The sequence below is a fragment of the Peromyscus maniculatus genome, chromosome 11 (assembly GCF_049852395.1).
Source record: "Peromyscus maniculatus bairdii isolate BWxNUB_F1_BW_parent chromosome 11, HU_Pman_BW_mat_3.1, whole genome shotgun sequence".
Taxonomy (NCBI): Eukaryota; Metazoa; Chordata; class Mammalia; order Rodentia; family Cricetidae; genus Peromyscus; species Peromyscus maniculatus.
In genome coordinates, this window is record NC_134862.1 from 49,523,131 (window position 1) to 49,542,101 (window position 18,971).

Genomic DNA, 18,971 nt, shown 5'->3' on the forward strand with positions numbered 1-18,971 from the left:
GTATCCATGTCAATTAATTTGACAAATTAAAAATTAATGGAGTTTAAAAGCCATAGTTTATATAACTCACTCAAGAAAAATATTTTAGATGAATATAGTTGCTTCATTATGAAAAACGTACTAGATAAACATTTACAGAATAACACAGGAACTTTCTGTTGCATACAACAGAACATAAGAAACCAAAGGCCTAACTTACTACACAGATATATCCTACTCATTAATAGAAAAAAATTAAATTATACTATATCATTTGTCTCTAATTTTATCCCAGAAAAGCATTTTATATTCATAAGTAAGCTCATTTTAAAAGTCACATAACAAGGGACCATCACAGCAAAATAATTCTTCAAAATGTCAGATGATCTAGATATTTTAAACCTAATGTAAACTTATAAAATATGTTATTTAATAGAAATATCATACTTCTCCAATGATAGATTTCTACAATCTATACTTTTATTTAACATTTGAATTTTTAAATTAAATTGTTCATAAAGAAAGGGATTGAAGATTTAATATTACAAGGTATCAAGTCTTTTATAATGGAGTAGTCACTTATGATGTTGGTGAATGTACAAGTATACAGAGCAATAGAAAAGAACAGGGAGTCAGTGACTCACACACATAAGACTAGTTCATATTTAGGAATAATTAACATCAAGTTCATCGTAGAAGATAATCTTTCATCAAAGAAAACATTAGCATTTAGGCATTTAAATGCAAAATAATAAGCTTAAACATTTTTCTCACACTCAAATAAAATTATTATTGATCATATACCTTAATGTAAGATATAAACTTCTAGAAAAACAACTGCTTTTGACTTATAAATGACATTTTGATGATTAAAAAAAAGAGAACCAGTAATTGATTTTTTTTGATATGTTGAATGGCATCAAAACAAATGCTTGCTATCAATGAAGACTAGAGTCACAGCTATGGGTAAGACTTAGTGCCTACCTCCTCTAAAGATGCTGAGATTTTTTCTGACTGCAGCTTGTGCACATCTTGTGTATGCTTTCACAGGGAGAGGGCTGACAATGCTCCACTGGATGGACACACACCCAAGAGGTTAGGGGCAGCACAGATAGGACTTCAATTTTTTTGAAGAACAAAAAAATAAGGTGGGTAGGGATGAGGTAGATATGGATGGAATTTGGGGAGGAAGGTGAATATGGTGAAAATATGTTGTATGAAATTCTCAAAGAACTAATAAAAATAAGAAAGGAAAAAGTAAACATTTGCCCTTGAAAGACAGATAGAATGTAACTTGAGCTGTAAAAGTGAGGAAATGCTTGTGAAGAACACTAGCCCACAGAAGCCTAATAGTGACAATGTACTAAGTAGTCTCAAAATTCAGTAGAAACATAACAAACAACAAGGAAAACGTCGGCAACATTTTGAAGAACCATTTTCAGAAAGATGTGTAGATGGCAGATTAGCAGGGGAAAGGGTGTCCTTCAGCTTTATTCCCTGAGACCTGAGATGCCACCATTAAAAGCTTAAAATCTGAAGATACGAAGAAGCTAGTTTCCCAGAGTCTGCATATGTGAATATGGAAGGCACAGTTGCAGAAAACTAGCATACATCTAGATGATCCAGCATATCCACCCTGCAAAGGGATAAAAGCAAGTAAAGCCCTTCCCAGGTGTAGAGACTGTAAAAGCACAACAATGATAAGCAGAGCAAGAAATTCTTATTTGTGCAATAGTGAAATTTATATATCAGTGGTAACCAATGGCTGTATAATTGTACCTAAGTCCCAATCAATAAGCAAGAATTCATGCCTGGTACAGTAAACCTAGCCAACTACCCTAGAGGAGAGCCTATTACTACTACCTTACTAAACCAGTACTATTTCTTTTTTGTTTGTATGTTTGTTTTGTTTTGTTTTGTTTTGTTTTTGAGACAGGGTTTCTCTGTGTAGTTTTGGTGCCTATCCTGGAACTTGCTCTATAGACCAGGCTTGCCTCGAACTCACAGAGATCCACCTGACTCTGCCTCCCGAGTGCTGGGATTAAAGGTGTCTGCCACCACTGCCCAGCTTACCAGTACTATTTCTAATGACATTGTAAATACCTATTTGCTAGGGGATGGTCTTTCTGTATGCTGTGAATATATGTTGTTCCCATTGGTTAATAAATAAGCTGCTATGGCCTATGGCAAGGCAGCTTAGAGGCAGGCAGGGAATCCAAGGAGAGAGACTGGAAAAGGAAAGCTGGGGTCTAGAGAGAGACACTAGCCTGCCACCCAAAGAACAACATGCCAGCAGACCAGTAAGCCACAAATATGTAGCAAAACAAAGATTAATAGAAATGGGTTAATTTAAGATATAAGAGCTAGCTAACAAGAGGCCTGCCATAGGCCATAAAATTGGTAAATAATATTAAGCCTCTGAGTGATTATTTTGTAAGTTGCTGTGGGACCAAGGAGACAGGCAGAGAAACCTGACTATACTTATTCCTGTATACACAGATATGTGATTTTAGGATCCACATGAAGTCCCATAAAAGATAACCAGTCATGTAATGAGATAAGCAAGAGAATTTATCAAAAATTACCAACATGTTGGGCTCTAACCATCTGACAAAGAGCCAAATGGCAACCCTGAGAGAAGCTCACAAGCTCCTTTTAAATGAGTTTAGGGGAATTCCAAGGAGGAGAGGTTAGCCTAGGGGGTGATTGGTGGATTTTTATAAGCTGTTATAGGATTGGTATGTGACTCTAGTGGTTACAGACTTTCCAGTGGCCGGTAGGGAAACTATCTTTAGCTAGTGGAAGGCTGTGGGGCGCCTGATGTTTGGGTGCCTCTTGTTGTGGTTTTCCATACAACTACTTGCTCAGCTGCAGTAAACCGAAACTAAGGCCTGGTCTCTGGCAGAAACCTGTCATAGCCCTGGTCTGGGTCCCCAGCTCTCTCAGTCCCACTCATCATCAAAGAAGCTTCTTTTTTTGCAGCCAATGGAGATTAATTCAGAAATCCACAACAGGTCAAAATGTGGAGAACAAGAGAAGAACTAGAACAGAGGACACAAAGTTGGGTGGGTAATATAAGGAACGCATACCAGAGAATAGTTGGGGATAGGTGAATATAATAAAACATATATGAAATTTTCAAAGAACTATAAAAACAAAATTCTCAAAATATTAAAATTGTTCTTAAATGTGCTACATAAGCAAAATAATTCACAAATATTTATGTAGGCCTCATTGAGTGTTAAAATACAGTTACTAGAAAAAACTGCTAGAAACTCGTAAGACAAGCCATGCCATACAAGAAAATATTCAGAAGTTTGATAAAGGAATCATATCCTAGATTGGTAAGGGGTATAAGATAGGGTATAAAAGAAAACATGCAATTAAATGGGATATTCTTAGGTGATTAGTATTATAAGCCAACTAGGAAGATAAAATTAAAGTACAATAACATATTCCTATGCTGATATATTTAGAATATAAAATCTCACTCTCCTGATATTTAGAGGAAAGCAAGTTGACTGAAGCTTGCTCATTGCTGTTATAGACGCAAAATGTGCCAAACGTCCTGAAAATCCACATGCCAGATTTTTACAGACCAAATCATGCACAAGCTACAGTACTCATAAATTTCAGTTTTAGATGTTTATCTAAGAAATACATCTTATCTTCAAATTTTCATAAACAGCTCAAAATTGTCAAGATCTAAAATAGCCAAAAATGTTTCTGAAAATGGTATAGACAATTAAATTATAATATATCTATGTAAAGTTATCTCTCCACAGTAAAATTCAGTTACTATACAAGTCACAATATAGAAGAATGGCATAGATATCCTACTGAAAAGTTATGGAATTAAATCTGAACACATGATGCATAAATCTATTGATATGAAGTGGTAGAAGCACAACATTACAGTAACAAAAATAAAAGTTATTACCTAGGGTGGTGGAGTTGAAGAGGAAGGAAACAAGAGAAATTCCTCAGTAGATTAAGACTAGTTCTAGCTTGATGGGTTTGTATTCATATAAGCATACACATTTGTCAATGCCACTGACCTGAACTCTAAGCATATTTGAACTATTCCTGAAGAGAAATGATTTTTCACAGACGAGTCCTTTGAAAGTGGGCATGAAATTGTCAGTTGTTTTAAGATCTTTTTGAGTTACTTGGAGAAAGAAGCCTAAAGCATTTTTCCTGGATAGGATTTTTAAAAGACAAGACACAGAAATATGAAAAAGCAGTGTGTTCATAGAAATCAACACAATTAACAAAGACACTAGAAAGAATTTGTAAAATTTAAAATATAGACAAAACCAGCATGCTGGAAATGCTATCAAATAAAAACTCAGTACAAATTTTAAGCAGTTCACTGATATTAATCACATAAAATTTTGAATCACTGAAGATAAAAATTCTTAGAGATTAAACAAATAGTGGACAGAATTAAAAAATCCTAACAAAAGTTTCTCATTAGCAAAATAGTACAATAAAAGGCAGTTGACAGGCATTCAAAAATAGATTAAACTTTTAAATAAATATTGCATTCATAAATAGGAAGACTCAATGTGATTACATAATTATTATTTCAAAATTGTGCTGAATATTCAAGATAATTCATTCAAATATAACTAAGGTTATTTAAAAGAAGTTGGGAATCTGTATTAAACAAAAAATACATACGACTCAGACTGATTTTTAGAATTCTTAATATCGCAGCAAACTAATTACAAATGAATGGATTAAAAATCTGCATTTGAAAAATTAAAATTATTGACTGCAAGTTGACTTAGAATTATATTTTAAATGCAAAATGATAATGAAAGGAATTCAAATCAGCACTATTATGTTGTAAAATTTTATAGATATTTATTTTGAAAATAAAGTGTGACATCACACAATCATGTACAAGAACATAGAACATGAAGTAATCATCCATACAAACATATATTAGTACAGAGATTGGAGAAGAACAAGAAAACTAGACAATACACAATATCTCAGAATTTTCTTTTCAATTACACATCACAAAGGATTCAGAGACAATTAGCAGAACTTTAAAATGTCATATTACTATGCGAATATATGAATGATGTGTGCAGCTATTATCATATTTGTTTAATTTTAAACTATACTTTTATAATTATTTTGAGTCAAATAACAAAGTGATTTCAAAGTTTATAGTACTCTAAACAAAACTTTACTCAATATTTTGTTGTAATGTCTATTAGATGTGTTTACTTTTCTAGATACTTATCAAGAATCCTCAGTATTCACTTATACATACTTGAAGCATTTTGCCACAGGTAATATAGATGGGATGGGGAGTCAAGATCATCTTGTGATCTTAGTGCTGGTTACTTACTGACACGGATGCATTTGAGTTGAGGTGACCAGCCGTTCTCTGTACATGTAACTGTGTCTTGACCATTTGGAAGACTGTAGCCAGGGTAACACTTGACTTTTACAGACTGGTCCTGTATGAATGATCTTTGCCAGTATGAAGATTCCCCATTCTCCACTTTATAGATAACACATTGTCCTAAGAACCATAAAATGATAAATTAAAAACATAAAAATATTCATTTATTCAAAAAACTAAATGAAAACTTATCTTTACAACAGTTAAATGAGCATGTGTCACATTCAAAAATAAAACCAATACCAAATGTTTTAAAAAGTAGCATTTATCTTTAGCTTTTATAAATAAAATATACACACAATAAAGGTGTTATCATAGTCCTTACTTCGGATATTCATTTCATGAAGAGCTGCTCATAAAGGACAGAAGCTAGTCTTTTTTGCTCATAAGCTCTTGTTGGTCTTATTTTTGACATCAGGGACTTAACTGTAATTATGTATCTCTTTCCACTCTTCCATAGAATTAAACATGATTTAATGCGGACATTGACTTACTGAGGCACAGAACTGCAGGCTCCCAGCCTTGTCCAGTGCATCGAATGTAGCCCCGGTAACCCCTCGAAGCAGGCAAAAATCCATCATTGCAGCCATAGTAGAACCACTTGCCTATAGATACTGGAAAGTAGGGTCTGTATCTCTCTTCATTTTCTAGATATCCATTTTTGATTTGTGGAAAAGCACAAGGTTTCACTTGTAATAAAAAAAAAAGATAGAAAAACACTCCTATCAGGGATAAGCTATTTGATCAGTGAATTAATTTTTATTAATTATAACTGCATGTTTAGGGAATGTCTAGGAGAAGGAGACAAATAGGTATGTGAGGAAGTCTTTCCTCATGAAATCAAGTTATACCTGACAGATCATCAGAGGAGTGGCTCAGGGATATTTGTTAATACCCAATATAATAATTGCTTATTTATAAATTGAAGCAGAACTGAAATCTATTGTGATTACACCATAGTGAACTATTCTTGTAACTTCATATTGGAGTGCTATATTGTTCATTGTATTAATAAGTTTATATGTAATGTTTCATTAAATTTTTCCTCTTTGTTTTCTTATTAATAAATAATAAGTACTTTTAATATCAAAATAGTATTAATTTTTCTATGAAGTATGATTCTACTTCAGGAACCTTCATGCAGTGTGTTAAAAGAATTCCAATACCTGCCCAAATACACAAATCTCATAGCTTCCTTATTCTTGCACACATACATTTCTTACATGGTTTATAAATTTAAATTATTTTTCTCTTGAGTGTTCTTTAAAATTTGAGAATTTTACTTTTCATAAGGTATCAAGAAATTAAATTATCTCACTGAGATTTCTTTTTAAAGGATACCAGAAGGAAACATTGTTTAAAATAGGGATAATATAGCCTCATAGACACATTCCTCTGCCTCTTTGCTAATCTTCATTCTCATGTGGGCAGAGATGAATCTGTCTTTGCCTCTTTTATAGGTGATTCCTCAAAATAAACCTAATATTCCTTAAAGTGCATGATTAGCAGAGGTGGTCAGTACTTAAAGTAACCTCATTTGAATCTTATACTTTTCCAGATGCAGGTCATGGCCCCATCAGCAGTGATGGTTGGTCCTTCACCATATTGATCCAAGCTACTCACAACATTGATTAATATCTATTAATTTTCAAATGCTTTAAATAAGTACTAGCACAATTCATTTATTGGCCTTTCCCAGGATCTTCTAATTGTTATTGATAAATTATGTCCCAACACAGATTCAACATGCACAAAAGATGAATTTGTAGACTCTCTCCTAATAAAGATTCATGATCATCATCCCTTGTATTGTTCTAGCTGTGAATTTCTACAATATTTTCCCCCAAACAGGAAACCATTTGATGAAAGAGATTAGTAGTTGAACAGGGTTGAGAAGAGAGTACTACACATTTTAGGTGGAAAAGGTATTTAATGAAATTACAGAGAAATTAGTCAACTTTATCTTATCTAGGAAAACACTAGAAATTCTGCAGTGAAAAAAACCTCAAGTTCAGATATCTTCAGTCCACAGACAGTCCAGATATCATTGGGGAGATCTATGGTGTGGAAACTCAACCATAATTGGGTTTGAAGTTTACTACACTATACAGATTCCATGCCTATAATTTTCAACCTACTCAAAAGCCCATGGCAGGGGTATCATAAAATTTAGAGGGAACTTAATTCTGTAATTGAGATAAATTGACATAACACTGAACAATCTTCTAAATATATATGTTAATATTTTAGGTAATCAACATTGTCAACATTAAATAGAGATGTCTCTCTTTTCCAGTAAACTATGATGAATGTAGAGATTTGTTAATGTACAAGGTACAGGGAATAATGAGAGTGTGCTCAACATTAAACAAGACATTTACACCATCCCTCAAAAGTTCAAGGAACATGTGAATGAAAGGGCACAAAGATTCGAAGAGCAAGACTGTAGTGATCATGGCTGTGAAATATGTTCTTCTGGCTTGTTCAGAGCCATTATAATCACAAACTATCAACTTCTAAAAATGTCTGCACTGAGTCTATCAAGAATGGGCCATCAGCATCCAGGCAAGAATGGAATAAGCTCTTGGGGAACTGTGGCACTCATCTCTGAACTATTTCATCTGATTGATTCAGAAAAATAATGGGAGTCAGTGATTTCAGCTGTATACCCACAAGTGACTAAACTAGGTTCCATAGACAGTACCCCAATCCAAGTGCTGCACATATGCCCTTTGTTAAACTACACGTACCATTCATCAAAACTCAAACTTGAGAATCTGGGAGAAAGACAGGCAAGTATGAAGTGTTATTGGTAGAGTTGGGGTGTGAGAAGAAGTTATGGAGATAGACTATCCAGGATGTTTTATATACATGTAAGAAATTGTCAAAATTAAATTTTAAAAAATTATAAAAAATCATTTTCCCTTACAATTCCCATAAAGTAATAATATTTCGTACTGAAAATAGCTTTTCTTTCCTATTATGATTTGGACCTCATACATTTCCTCAAATCTCACTTTAATGGAAACCTGGTTTCTCATTGCTGGAGCTATTGGGAGAGGGGGTAAAGTTCAGAAGTTGCTAGCTTGTTTGAAATAAGTCAGATCATTGGGGCTCTGCATTTGAAGGGGTAATGGGGCCTTGGCCATTCTTTTATAGCTAAGTTTCCTGGTGGGAAGGAGGCAAGCAGCTTTGATTTAGCACTCACTCCTTGACATAATGCTCCGCCTCTCACAGGCTTAAAGTGATGAGACTAGTTGACAGTGAAATCAAGTCACCAAAACTGTAAAGAAATCCTTCTTCTAAGTTATTTCTTCAGTAATACTGACAGAGACAGAACAGGGACTAAGAAGAGATCCCTGACCACTCTTTTGTCACTGTATTTGGGGGGGGGGGCTTAAGGGATACTAGGCTTAAGTATGGTATAGTTTTATCATGAATGTCTAGATAGTATGAAAGGAATATGGATATAGATAGGCAAAAACCTGAAAAGTATGGGAGAGGTATATTAGAAATAAAATACTCTTGACTCAAGTGATGCTGTGTGTGTGTTAAGAAGCCACTGAAGCCCTCCAAAGCAGCTCCCTCCAACAAAGATAACATAATTTCCCTCTTCATGTGTGAGCTGGACTCAGAACATGAAGAACTGCCATGCCAGAAACAATTGTGTGTGAGTAGATCACAGACAGATTCTGGGCCCCCACTGTCTCTCTGATCACTAACTCTAGAGCAAATGAGCTGTCATCAGGCAATCTACATAGAGGCTTATATGATAAGGAACTGAGAGCTCTTGTCAAAGCCTTGTGAGTGTGACATGTGGGACATAGGGCCTAATGCTTAGCAAAGGCTCCTGATGACTGACAGCCATGGCAGTCTCTGAGAGCACCACACTGATGCAGAGACAGTAGCTAAGTCATCCTCAAATCTGGACAACAGAAATGGGGAGACAATACAAGTTTGTTATGAAGCAAATATTTTACTGATATTTGCTACAATGCAAATAAATAACTAAAATAAAATCTTATGCCGGGCGTTGGTGGCGCACGCCTTTAATCCCAGCACTTGGGAGGCAGAGCCAGGCAGATCTCTGTGAGTTCGAGGCCAGCCTGGGCTACCAAGTGAGCTCCAGGAAAGGCGCAAAGCTACACAGAGATACCCTGTCGAAAAAAAAAAAAATCTTATATGTCCTCCTTTCCCAATAATTTGCTAACAATTTTTGAAAAGTTTCTTAATTTGAAAAATGTACATATGCATATATACATAAATTTGAGTAGCGGTAAATTATGAATTTAAGTTTACTAAATTTTATTTTTAATATTACTTAAAATCTTAAGTTTTAATATTACTTAAAACTTAAGTGTTACTTAAAAGAAAAACCAGGTAGGCTGTCTGCAGATCTTCTCTTTCTCTGTGTTCCCCCAGATCCAAACCCCTAACCTCATTCCCAGTTCTTTAGCAGAGCACCTGTCAGCTTTTCCTCCTCCCTCCCATCTCCCGTAGACCCCACAGATTTCCCCTTCTAATCCCTCTCTCCTCACTCACTGCTTTGTTCCAGCCCCCAACCCAAAAGCCACACTCTGCTAACCCCAGGGCTCCTGCCACTGCAAAAAGTAGTCTGAAGGCAAACCCAAACCTCTCCTGCTCCTGATATCCAGTACTCCAGTCTCATTCCCAGCTCTATAGCAGGAGAACTGTTAGGATCTCCCTTTCCTCTCTGACCCCATCCGCAATAGATCACTAAGCCCTTCTCTTCCTACCTTCCTTCCTCAAACTCATCTCAACATCAGTCTCCAATGTCAGTAGGCACTCACAGGGAACACACCAGCTGAGCAGGACAGAGAAAAAGGTAAGATAACTGAAGGCCTTCACTACTCCCTCCTTATCTACAAACCAACCCCTCCAGTTCCTTCCTTAGAACACCACCTTCAGCCTTCCTTCCCCACTGCCCACATCTCCTGTGGATCCTGCATACCATCCCCTCCTAACCTCACTCTCCCTACTTGTTGATTTATCTCAACCCCCAATACAGGTAGGCACCCTCTGCTGTCCCACAGGCCTTGCTTGCCAGAAAACCAGGAAGCCTGCCTGCAGACTCTTCTCCCTCTGCTCCCCGAAATGCAATCCCCCAGTCTCAAGTCCAGCTCTGCAGTGAAACACCAGTGGCAGCCTTCTGTGTCCTCCCTCAGCTCTGTTCTCCTGGGATCCCACAGATCTCCCCTTCTACCCTCCTTCACATACTCTTTGCTTTGTCCCAGCCCCCAAGGCCAGAAGGCACTCCCCCTGCTAAGCCAAATTCTCTGTGAACATACCAGCTGAACAGGAAAATAAGCAAAACAGCCACCACACTCTCCCAAACTCTTTAGAGGAAGCAGAAACAAAGGGATAAAACACCCACCCAACAAAGAATATATAGAAATCAGCACCTCGACCTATAACCACCCAAAAACAAGATGCATAGACACAAATGTAAAAATACAATTAATAAGAGTCAATAAGGGCTATAAGACTTCACTAGAGCACAGCTATCTTACCACAGGAGGCCCTGAATATTTCAGCATAGCTGAAACAAAAGAAAACGACCTTAAAAACAGGAACTATGGAGCAAATCTTTACCACCAGAATACGCCAGATGTAAAGGAGACTTTCAGGTGTCGAAGGTACAATAGCAGAAATGGAAACATCGGTGAAAGAAAATGTTAAATCTAAAAATTTTCCTGACACAAAACATCCAAGAAATCTGGGACACCATGAAAAGACCATACCTAAGAGTAACAGGAAAGGAAAGAGAAAAATCTCAGCTCAAAGACCAAGAAAATATTTCCAAAAAATCATAGAAGAACATTTTTCTGACAGGAAGAAAGAGGTGCCTATAAATGTACAAGAAGCATACAGAACACCAAATCGACTGGACCAGAAAAGAAAGTCCTCTCACCATGTAATAATCAAAACATTAAACAGGGAACAAACAAAGAATATTAAAAGCTACAAGAGAAAAAGACCAAGTAATACAAAGAGGCAGACCAATTAGAAATACTTCTGACTTAGCAATGAAGACTCTACAAGCCAGAAGATCTTGGATATATGTGCTACAGGCTCTAAGAAACCACAGATGCCAGTCCAGATTACTATTCCCAGCAAATACTTTTAATCACCATAGATGAAGAAAATAGGATATTCTGTGATAAATTCAAATTCAAACAATTCTATCTAGAAATCCAGCCCTATAAAGGTGCTAGAAAAACTTTAACCCAAGAGAATAATTATACCCATGAAAACACAGAAAATAAATAATCTCACATCAGCAAAACCTAAAGAATGGAAAAATGCACACACACACATGAACATATTATCACCAACAATTACATAAAATAACAGGAGTTAAAAATCATTGGTCACTGATATCTCACAATATCAATGGACTCAATTCCCCAATAAAAAGACACAGACTAAGAGAATGGACCCCAAACCAGAATCAATTCCTTTGCTGCATACAAAAAGGACACCTCAACATCAAGGGTCGAGGGTTGGAAAAAGATATTCCAGGCAAATCGACCTAAGAAGCAAGCTGGTGTAGCCATTTCAATGTCTCACAACATAGGCTTCAATCCAAAATTAATCAAAAGAGATGGAGGAGGACACTACATACTCTCAATGGAAAAATCCACAAAAATATACCTTCTTCTCAGCACCTCATGGAACTTTCTCCAAAATTGACTACATACTCAGAAACAAAGCAAGTTTCAATAGATAAAAGAAAATTCCAGTAACTCCCTGCATCCTCTCATAGATTGAAGCTGTATATAACAACACCAGAAACAACAGAAAGCTTACAAGCTTGTGGAAACTCAAACAGCTCTGCACTGAATGGTTACAGGGCCAAGGAAGAAATAAAGACAAAAATTAAAGACAACCTAGAAATCCATGAAAATGAATACACAACATACCCAAACTTATGGGACACACATAATGAAATCAACACAAAGGGGAAGGCACATAGCACTAACTGCTTACATAAAAAAATAGGAAGATCCCATACTGGCAACTTAACAGCACACCTGAAAGCTCTAGAACAAAAAGAAGTAATCATACTCAAGAGGAGTAAACAGCAAAAAATAATCAAAACTGGGGTTGAAATTTAAAAAAATAGAAACAAAAAGGACATTACAAAGAATGAATAAAAATGAATCATTGAGAAAATCAACAATATAGAAGAATCCTTATCCAAACTAACTAAAAAGCAGAGAGACAATATCCAAATTAAAAAAATCAGAAATGAAAAAGGGAATATAACAACAGACACCATGAAAACCCACAGAATTATACAGATACATTTTTAAAAGCCCAAACTCTATAAAATTGGAAAATATAAAAGAAATGAATAATTTTCCCAATAGGTACCACTTACTAAAGTTAAATCAATATCAAATAAACAGTTATAAAAGCTCAGGGCCAGATGGTTTTAGTCCAGAATTCTACTAGACTTTCAAAGATTTAAGACCAGTACTCCTCAGATTATTCCACAAAATAGAAACAAAACAAACATTGCTTGATTCATTTCATAAGGCTACAGTCATCCCGATACCTAAAGCACATGAAGACTCAATGAAGAAAGGGAATTAAAGACCAAGTTCCCTTATGAACACAGATGCAAAAATACTGGATAAAATACTTTCAGACAGGATCTAAGAACATATCAAATTCATCCTGTATGATCAAGTAGGCTTCATCCCAGAGATGCAGGGATGGTTCAACATACTAAAATCAGTAAATATAATCCACCATATAAATAAATTAAAAAGAAAACATGGCCATCTTACTAGATGTTGAAAAAGCCTATGACAAAGTCAAACACCCTTCATGATAAAAGGGACATATTTAAGCACAATAAAGGCAATATACTGCAAGCCTATAGCCAAAATCAAATTAAATAGAAACTCAAAGCAATTCCACAGAAATCAGGAACAAGACAAAGTTGTCCTCTCTATCCATATCTATTAAATATATTACTTGAAGGTTTAGCTAGAGCAATAAGACAAATGAAGGAGATCAAGGGGATACATATTGGAAAGGAAAAATTCAAAATATTTTTATTTGTAGACTATATGATAATATAAATAAGTAGCCCCCCAAATTCCACCAGGGAACTCCTACAGCAGATAAACATTTTCAGCAAAGTGGCTGAATAAAAGATAACTAGCCAGGCAGTGGTGGTGCACACCTTTAATCGCAGCACTTGGGAGGCAGAGCCACGTGGATCTCTGTGAGTTCAAGGCCAGCCTGGGCTACCATGTGAGTTCCAGGGAAGGTGCAAAGCTATTCAGAGAAACCCTGTCTCGAAAAAAAAAAAAATCTCAGTAGCCCTATTTAAAAACGACAAATAGACTGAGAAAGAAATCATGGAACCAACACCTTTCAAAATAGCCTCAAATAAAATAAAATTAAATATCTTAGAGTAATACTAAACAAGCCAGTAAAAGACATATATGATAAAAACTTCAAGTTTTTGAGGAAAGTAATTGAAGAAGATAGCAGAAGATGAAAAGATCTTATATGCCGATGGATTGATAACATAGTAAAAATGGCCATCTTACCAAAGCAAGCTACATATTCAATGCAATCCCTATTAAAATTACAACACAATTCTTTACAGACCTAAAAAGGACAAATCCAAACTTCATATGGAAAAAAAAAACAGGAAGACTAAAACAATCCTGAAAAATAAATAACTACTAGATATCTCACCATCCCTGATTTCATGTTGTACTACAGAGCTATAGTAATAAAAAAAAGCACATGGTATTGATATATTGATGTAAAAACAGACATATTGATCAATGGAATCAAGTCAAATACCCAGACATAAATCCATACACCTTTGGATGCCTGACTTTTGAAAGAGAAACTAGAATGTGGAGGAGGAGGGAAGATAGGGTAGAGGGAGAGAACTGGGGAGAGACAGCTGGAATTAAGGGGTATTTGAGGGATGATATAGAAACCTAGGACAGTGAAAACTTTCTAAAACATATTAATGTGATCCTAATGAGTTCTCCTCATAATGGGGGATGCAGAGTCTCAACTGGCCATCTCTTGTCACCAAACAAGGCTTCCAGTAGTGGAACTGGGTTGCATTCAGTTGAGTTGTTGACCAAGACAATCTCATAGAAATCCCCAAATAAACCAGACTGTTGCTACAAAATGAGTTGTTCTTACAAACTGACAGTGGGGCCCCAGGGCAGAGCAGAACATCCACACAACTCATTGAACATGGAGAAGTTGATCTGGTACCTACATAGAGCCTTCACCCCCAGATTCTAGTGCCTTTGGTGCTGGAAGGTACTTGGCAGGCTATCAAAAATGTAAACACCGCCTCAGTCCTAAATCCTTTGACCTACAATCTTTCTTGCTTGTCTAATGTGCTAAGGCAATAGTGGCACAGAACTTGTGAGAGCAGGCAACCAATGTCTTATTTAACCTCAGGCACTCTCCACGAGAAGGAACCCACACCAATCCAAGAACAAGAGACTAGATAAACCACAGATTTAAGATAAAAACTGAATACTACCAGTAATCAATCAATCAATCAATCAATCAATCAATCATTAAATAAATTGATTCCTAATGATATTCTGCTATACTTGTAGCCCAAATAAATAAATAAATTATTCCTAATGATATTCTGCTATTCTTATATACCAGTACCTTATTCAGTCATTATCAGAGAGGCTATTTCTGGCAGCAAATGAGAACAGAGGTGCAGAAAGACTCACAGCCAGACATTAGGTGAAGAGTCTAAATTGGAGATCTCCATCAAATCCTTCTTTACAGAGCCCAGGGAATCTCACAGAAGAGGAAGACACCAGGAGAACAAGGCCCTTTCCACCAACTAAGCAAGGTGCATGTAAGGTCACAGAGCAAGCACGGTGCCTACACAGGTCTACACCAGGTCCTCTGTGAATGTATTACAGCTATTAGCTTTGCATTTTTATGAGACTCCTGACTGTGACAAGTTGGTCTCTGACTCCTTTGCCCGCTCTTGGGACTCTTTTCCTCCTTTTGGGTGCCAACTTTGAGATGATAGTTTTTACTTCATCTTAATTATAATTTATTGTGTTATGTTTGGTTGTTATCTCTTAGAAGACATTTCTTTTCTCATGAGAGTGAAAAGGGAGTGGATCTGGGGGTGAGGGAAGTTGGGAAGGAACTGTGAGGAGCAGTGGGAAAAGAGACTATAGTTAGAATATATTGTGTGAGAAAAGAATTTATTTTCACAATGAAAATTATTATTACTTAAAATATTACTTACTTTTAAAAGCAAAGTGTTCCTAAAAGTTGTATGCAAACAAAAAGTAAAATATTTGCTACTTATCTCCATTTGTCCATGTTTAAAAGTGTAATTTCAGGATTATGAGGATTAAAGGTGTGAATAAAGCTTACAGCCACATCTTGGAGCAGGAATCCAGCCAGTACTTGTACACTTTACGACTGTTTCCTGGGTTGCAGGATAGAAGCCCTCTTTACATCCATATGTGATTTCATCATCAGCTCTATGTTTGATCCTCTGAGGTGAGTAGAAACCATTTGGAATATAAGGAGGTTTGCATGTCGTCTCTGAAAAGAAACATATAAAAAAATGAGGAATATTTTAATTCTCATTAAATTTAAGAATATGAACATTAGCCCACACAATTCCTCCCCAGTTACTTGTCAGCAAGGGAAACTCCCCACAGGCAGGCTGGCCCACCAAAACCCCCAATCAGACCCTACAATCTATAAGACCCATGTCCTACCCCAATACCCATCTGCCTGTGACCCCAGTAACTTCCTGATACAAAGAATCCACCAGCTCCCATTGGACCAAGAGGTGAATGCTTCTCTCCCTCCCAGAGAGTCCTGCCTCTGGGACCCAGGCCCTGGGACACAGCCAGTCCCTTTGAACCCTCATCCAACTCTGCCCAGTTACTTGCCAGCAGACAAAACTCCCCAAAGTCATACTGTCCCACCAAACCCCACATTGGACCCTGTAATCTATAAGACCCAAGTCCTATCCCAATACCCATCTGTCTGTGACTCCCGTAACTTCCTGAGGCAAGGAATCTGCCATTTCTCATTGGACCAATAGTGGTTTCCTGACACAGAATCCACCAGTTCTGACTGGACCAAGAGTCCTGATAATACCAACAGTGACTCCTTGAGTCATAGAATCAGCTAGCTTGGATTGGGCTAAGTGCAGCTCCCTGAGATTCAGAATCTGCCAGCTCCAAGTAGACCAAGAGCTATGATTGGACCCAAAGGAGCCCCCTGAGACACACACACAACAAGCACAGAGTTGACCAACAGCAGCTTGCTCAGACACATGCACCTTTTGTGCCTTTTAGAGGAAGAGATGTGCAGATGTCAATACAAAAATACATACAACAACATAAAGAGCAATATGGCATCAGCAGAACCCTGCCCTCCTCCAACAGTAAGACCCTAACATCACAATGTAGATTAAGCAGAAGAAAGTGACCTTAAAAATAGCTTCATAAAGATGCTACAGGCCTTTAAAGAAAAAATGAAAAATTCCCTTAGAGAAATTGAGGAAAAGACAAACAAAAAAATTGGAAGAAATCAATAAATCCCTTAAAGAAAGCCAAGAACACCATTAAAAAGCAATTAAACATGTGAAGGAAACAGTTCAAGATCTGAAAATTGAAATAGAAAACAATGAAGAAGACACAAACAAGAGAAATATACTGGAAATAGAAAATCTGAGTAAACAAACAACCAAAAAAAACACAGATGTAATCATAACCAACAGAATACAAGAAATGGAAGGCAGAATCTCTAGTGTAGAGGATACAATAGAGGAAATAGATTCCCAGTCAAAGAAAACACCACAGCCAAAAAAGTCATAACACAAAATGTCCAGGAAATCTGGGACACCATGAAACGGCTAAACCTAAGAATAACAGGGATAGAAGAAGGATAAGAATACCAATTCAAGTCGGACGGTGGTGGCAGACACCTTTAATCCCAGCACGCAGGAGGGAGAGCTACACAGAGAAACCCTGTCTCGAGAAAAAAAAAAAAAGAATACCAACTCAAAGGCATAGATACATATTCAACAAATTCATGGAAGAAAACTTTCCCAACTTAAAGAAGGAAATACCTATGAAGATACAAGAAGCTTATACAACACCAAATAGACTAGACCCACCAAAAAGTCCCCTCACCACATAATAATTAATCCACTAAGCATAAAGAATAAAGAAAGAATGTTAAGAGCAGCTAAGGAAAAAGGCCAAATGACTTATAAAGGCAGACCCATCAGAAGAATACCTGAGTTCTCAATAGAGACTTTGAAAGCCAGAAGGTCCTGAACAGATGTAATGCAGACACTAAGAGACAATGGGTGCCAGCCTAGACTAATACCCAGCCAATCTTTCATTTACCATAGACAGAGTGTACAAGACATTCCAAGGCAAAACCAGATTTAAACAATACCTATCCACAAATCCAGCCATACAGAAAGCACTAGAAGGAAAATGCAAACCTAAGGAGGTAAGATACACCTCAAACACACAGGCAATAGATAACCCCACAGCAGTAATTCCCAAAGAAGAGAAACACACACACTACAACCAAAAGATAACAGGAATTAACAACCACTGGTCATTAATATCCATTAATATCAATGGACTTATTCCACCTATAAAAAGACACAGGCTAACAGAATGGATATGAAAGCTAGACCCATCTTTTAGCTCTATACAAGAAATGTACCTCAACTTGAAAGACAGTCTCTACCTCAGAGTAAAAGGCTGGGAAAAGTCTTTCTGCTGTGGATATCACTCTGTATGCTATGAATGTGTTGCTCTGATTGGTTAATAAATAAAATGCTGATTGGCCAGTAGCCAGGGAGGAAGTATAGTCAGGATAAGCAGAGGGGAGAATTCTGGGAAGAGAAAGGCTGAGTCAGGAGTCGCCAGTCAGACACAGAGGAAGCAAGATGTGAAGGCAGAACTGGGAAAAGTGACCAAGCCATATGACTATAAATAAGAGTTATGTGTTAGTTTAAATGTAAGAGCTAGTCAGTGGTAGGCCTGAGCTAATGGCTGAGCAGTTTAATTAATATAGGCCTCTGTGTGTTTAATTGGAGGAAGCTAGTGGGAGAAATTTGTTCTGACTGCCAGCAGGCCGGGACACAGGAAATCTTCTAGGTACATCTTTTCAATCAAAAGGACTTAAGAAGCAAGCTGGTGTAGCTATCCTAATATCTAACAAAAAAGACTTCAAACTAAAATCAAACAAAAGGTATCAAGAAGGACATTACATACTAATTACAGGAAAGATCCACCAAGATGAGGTTTCAGTTCTGAACAATAATTCTCCAAACACAAGGGTATCCACATATGTAAAAGAAACATTACCAAAGCTTAAATCACACATCAAACCCCCACACCTTAATAGTGGGAGACTTCAACACACCACTCTCACCACTGGACAGATCTGCCAGATCGAAACTTAACAAAGAAATAAGGGACCTAACTGATATAATGACACAAATGGACCTAGTCAATATCTATAG

The 18,971-nt window shown here is 36.8% G+C and overlaps 1 protein-coding gene across 9 annotated transcripts in view; it reads right to left on the reverse strand.

Moving 5' to 3' along the window:
* LOC121821279 (complement factor H-like) overlaps positions 1-18,971 on the reverse strand; it is a 64,460-nt gene that overhangs the window by 31,963 nt on the left and 13,526 nt on the right. For 8 of the 9 annotated variants that reach the window (XM_076547563.1, XM_076547565.1, XM_076547564.1 and 5 more), the window contains 3 exons: positions 15,836-16,009; positions 5,896-6,090; positions 5,345-5,521 (listed from right to left, as the gene is read on the reverse strand). In XM_076547563.1, coding sequence (XP_076403678.1) covers positions 5,345-5,521; positions 5,896-6,090; positions 15,836-16,009 — 546 coding nt within the window. The remainder of the gene's footprint in view (positions 1-5,344; positions 5,522-5,895; positions 6,091-15,835; positions 16,010-18,971) is intronic. The other variant, XM_076547568.1, reaches the window with a different exon arrangement.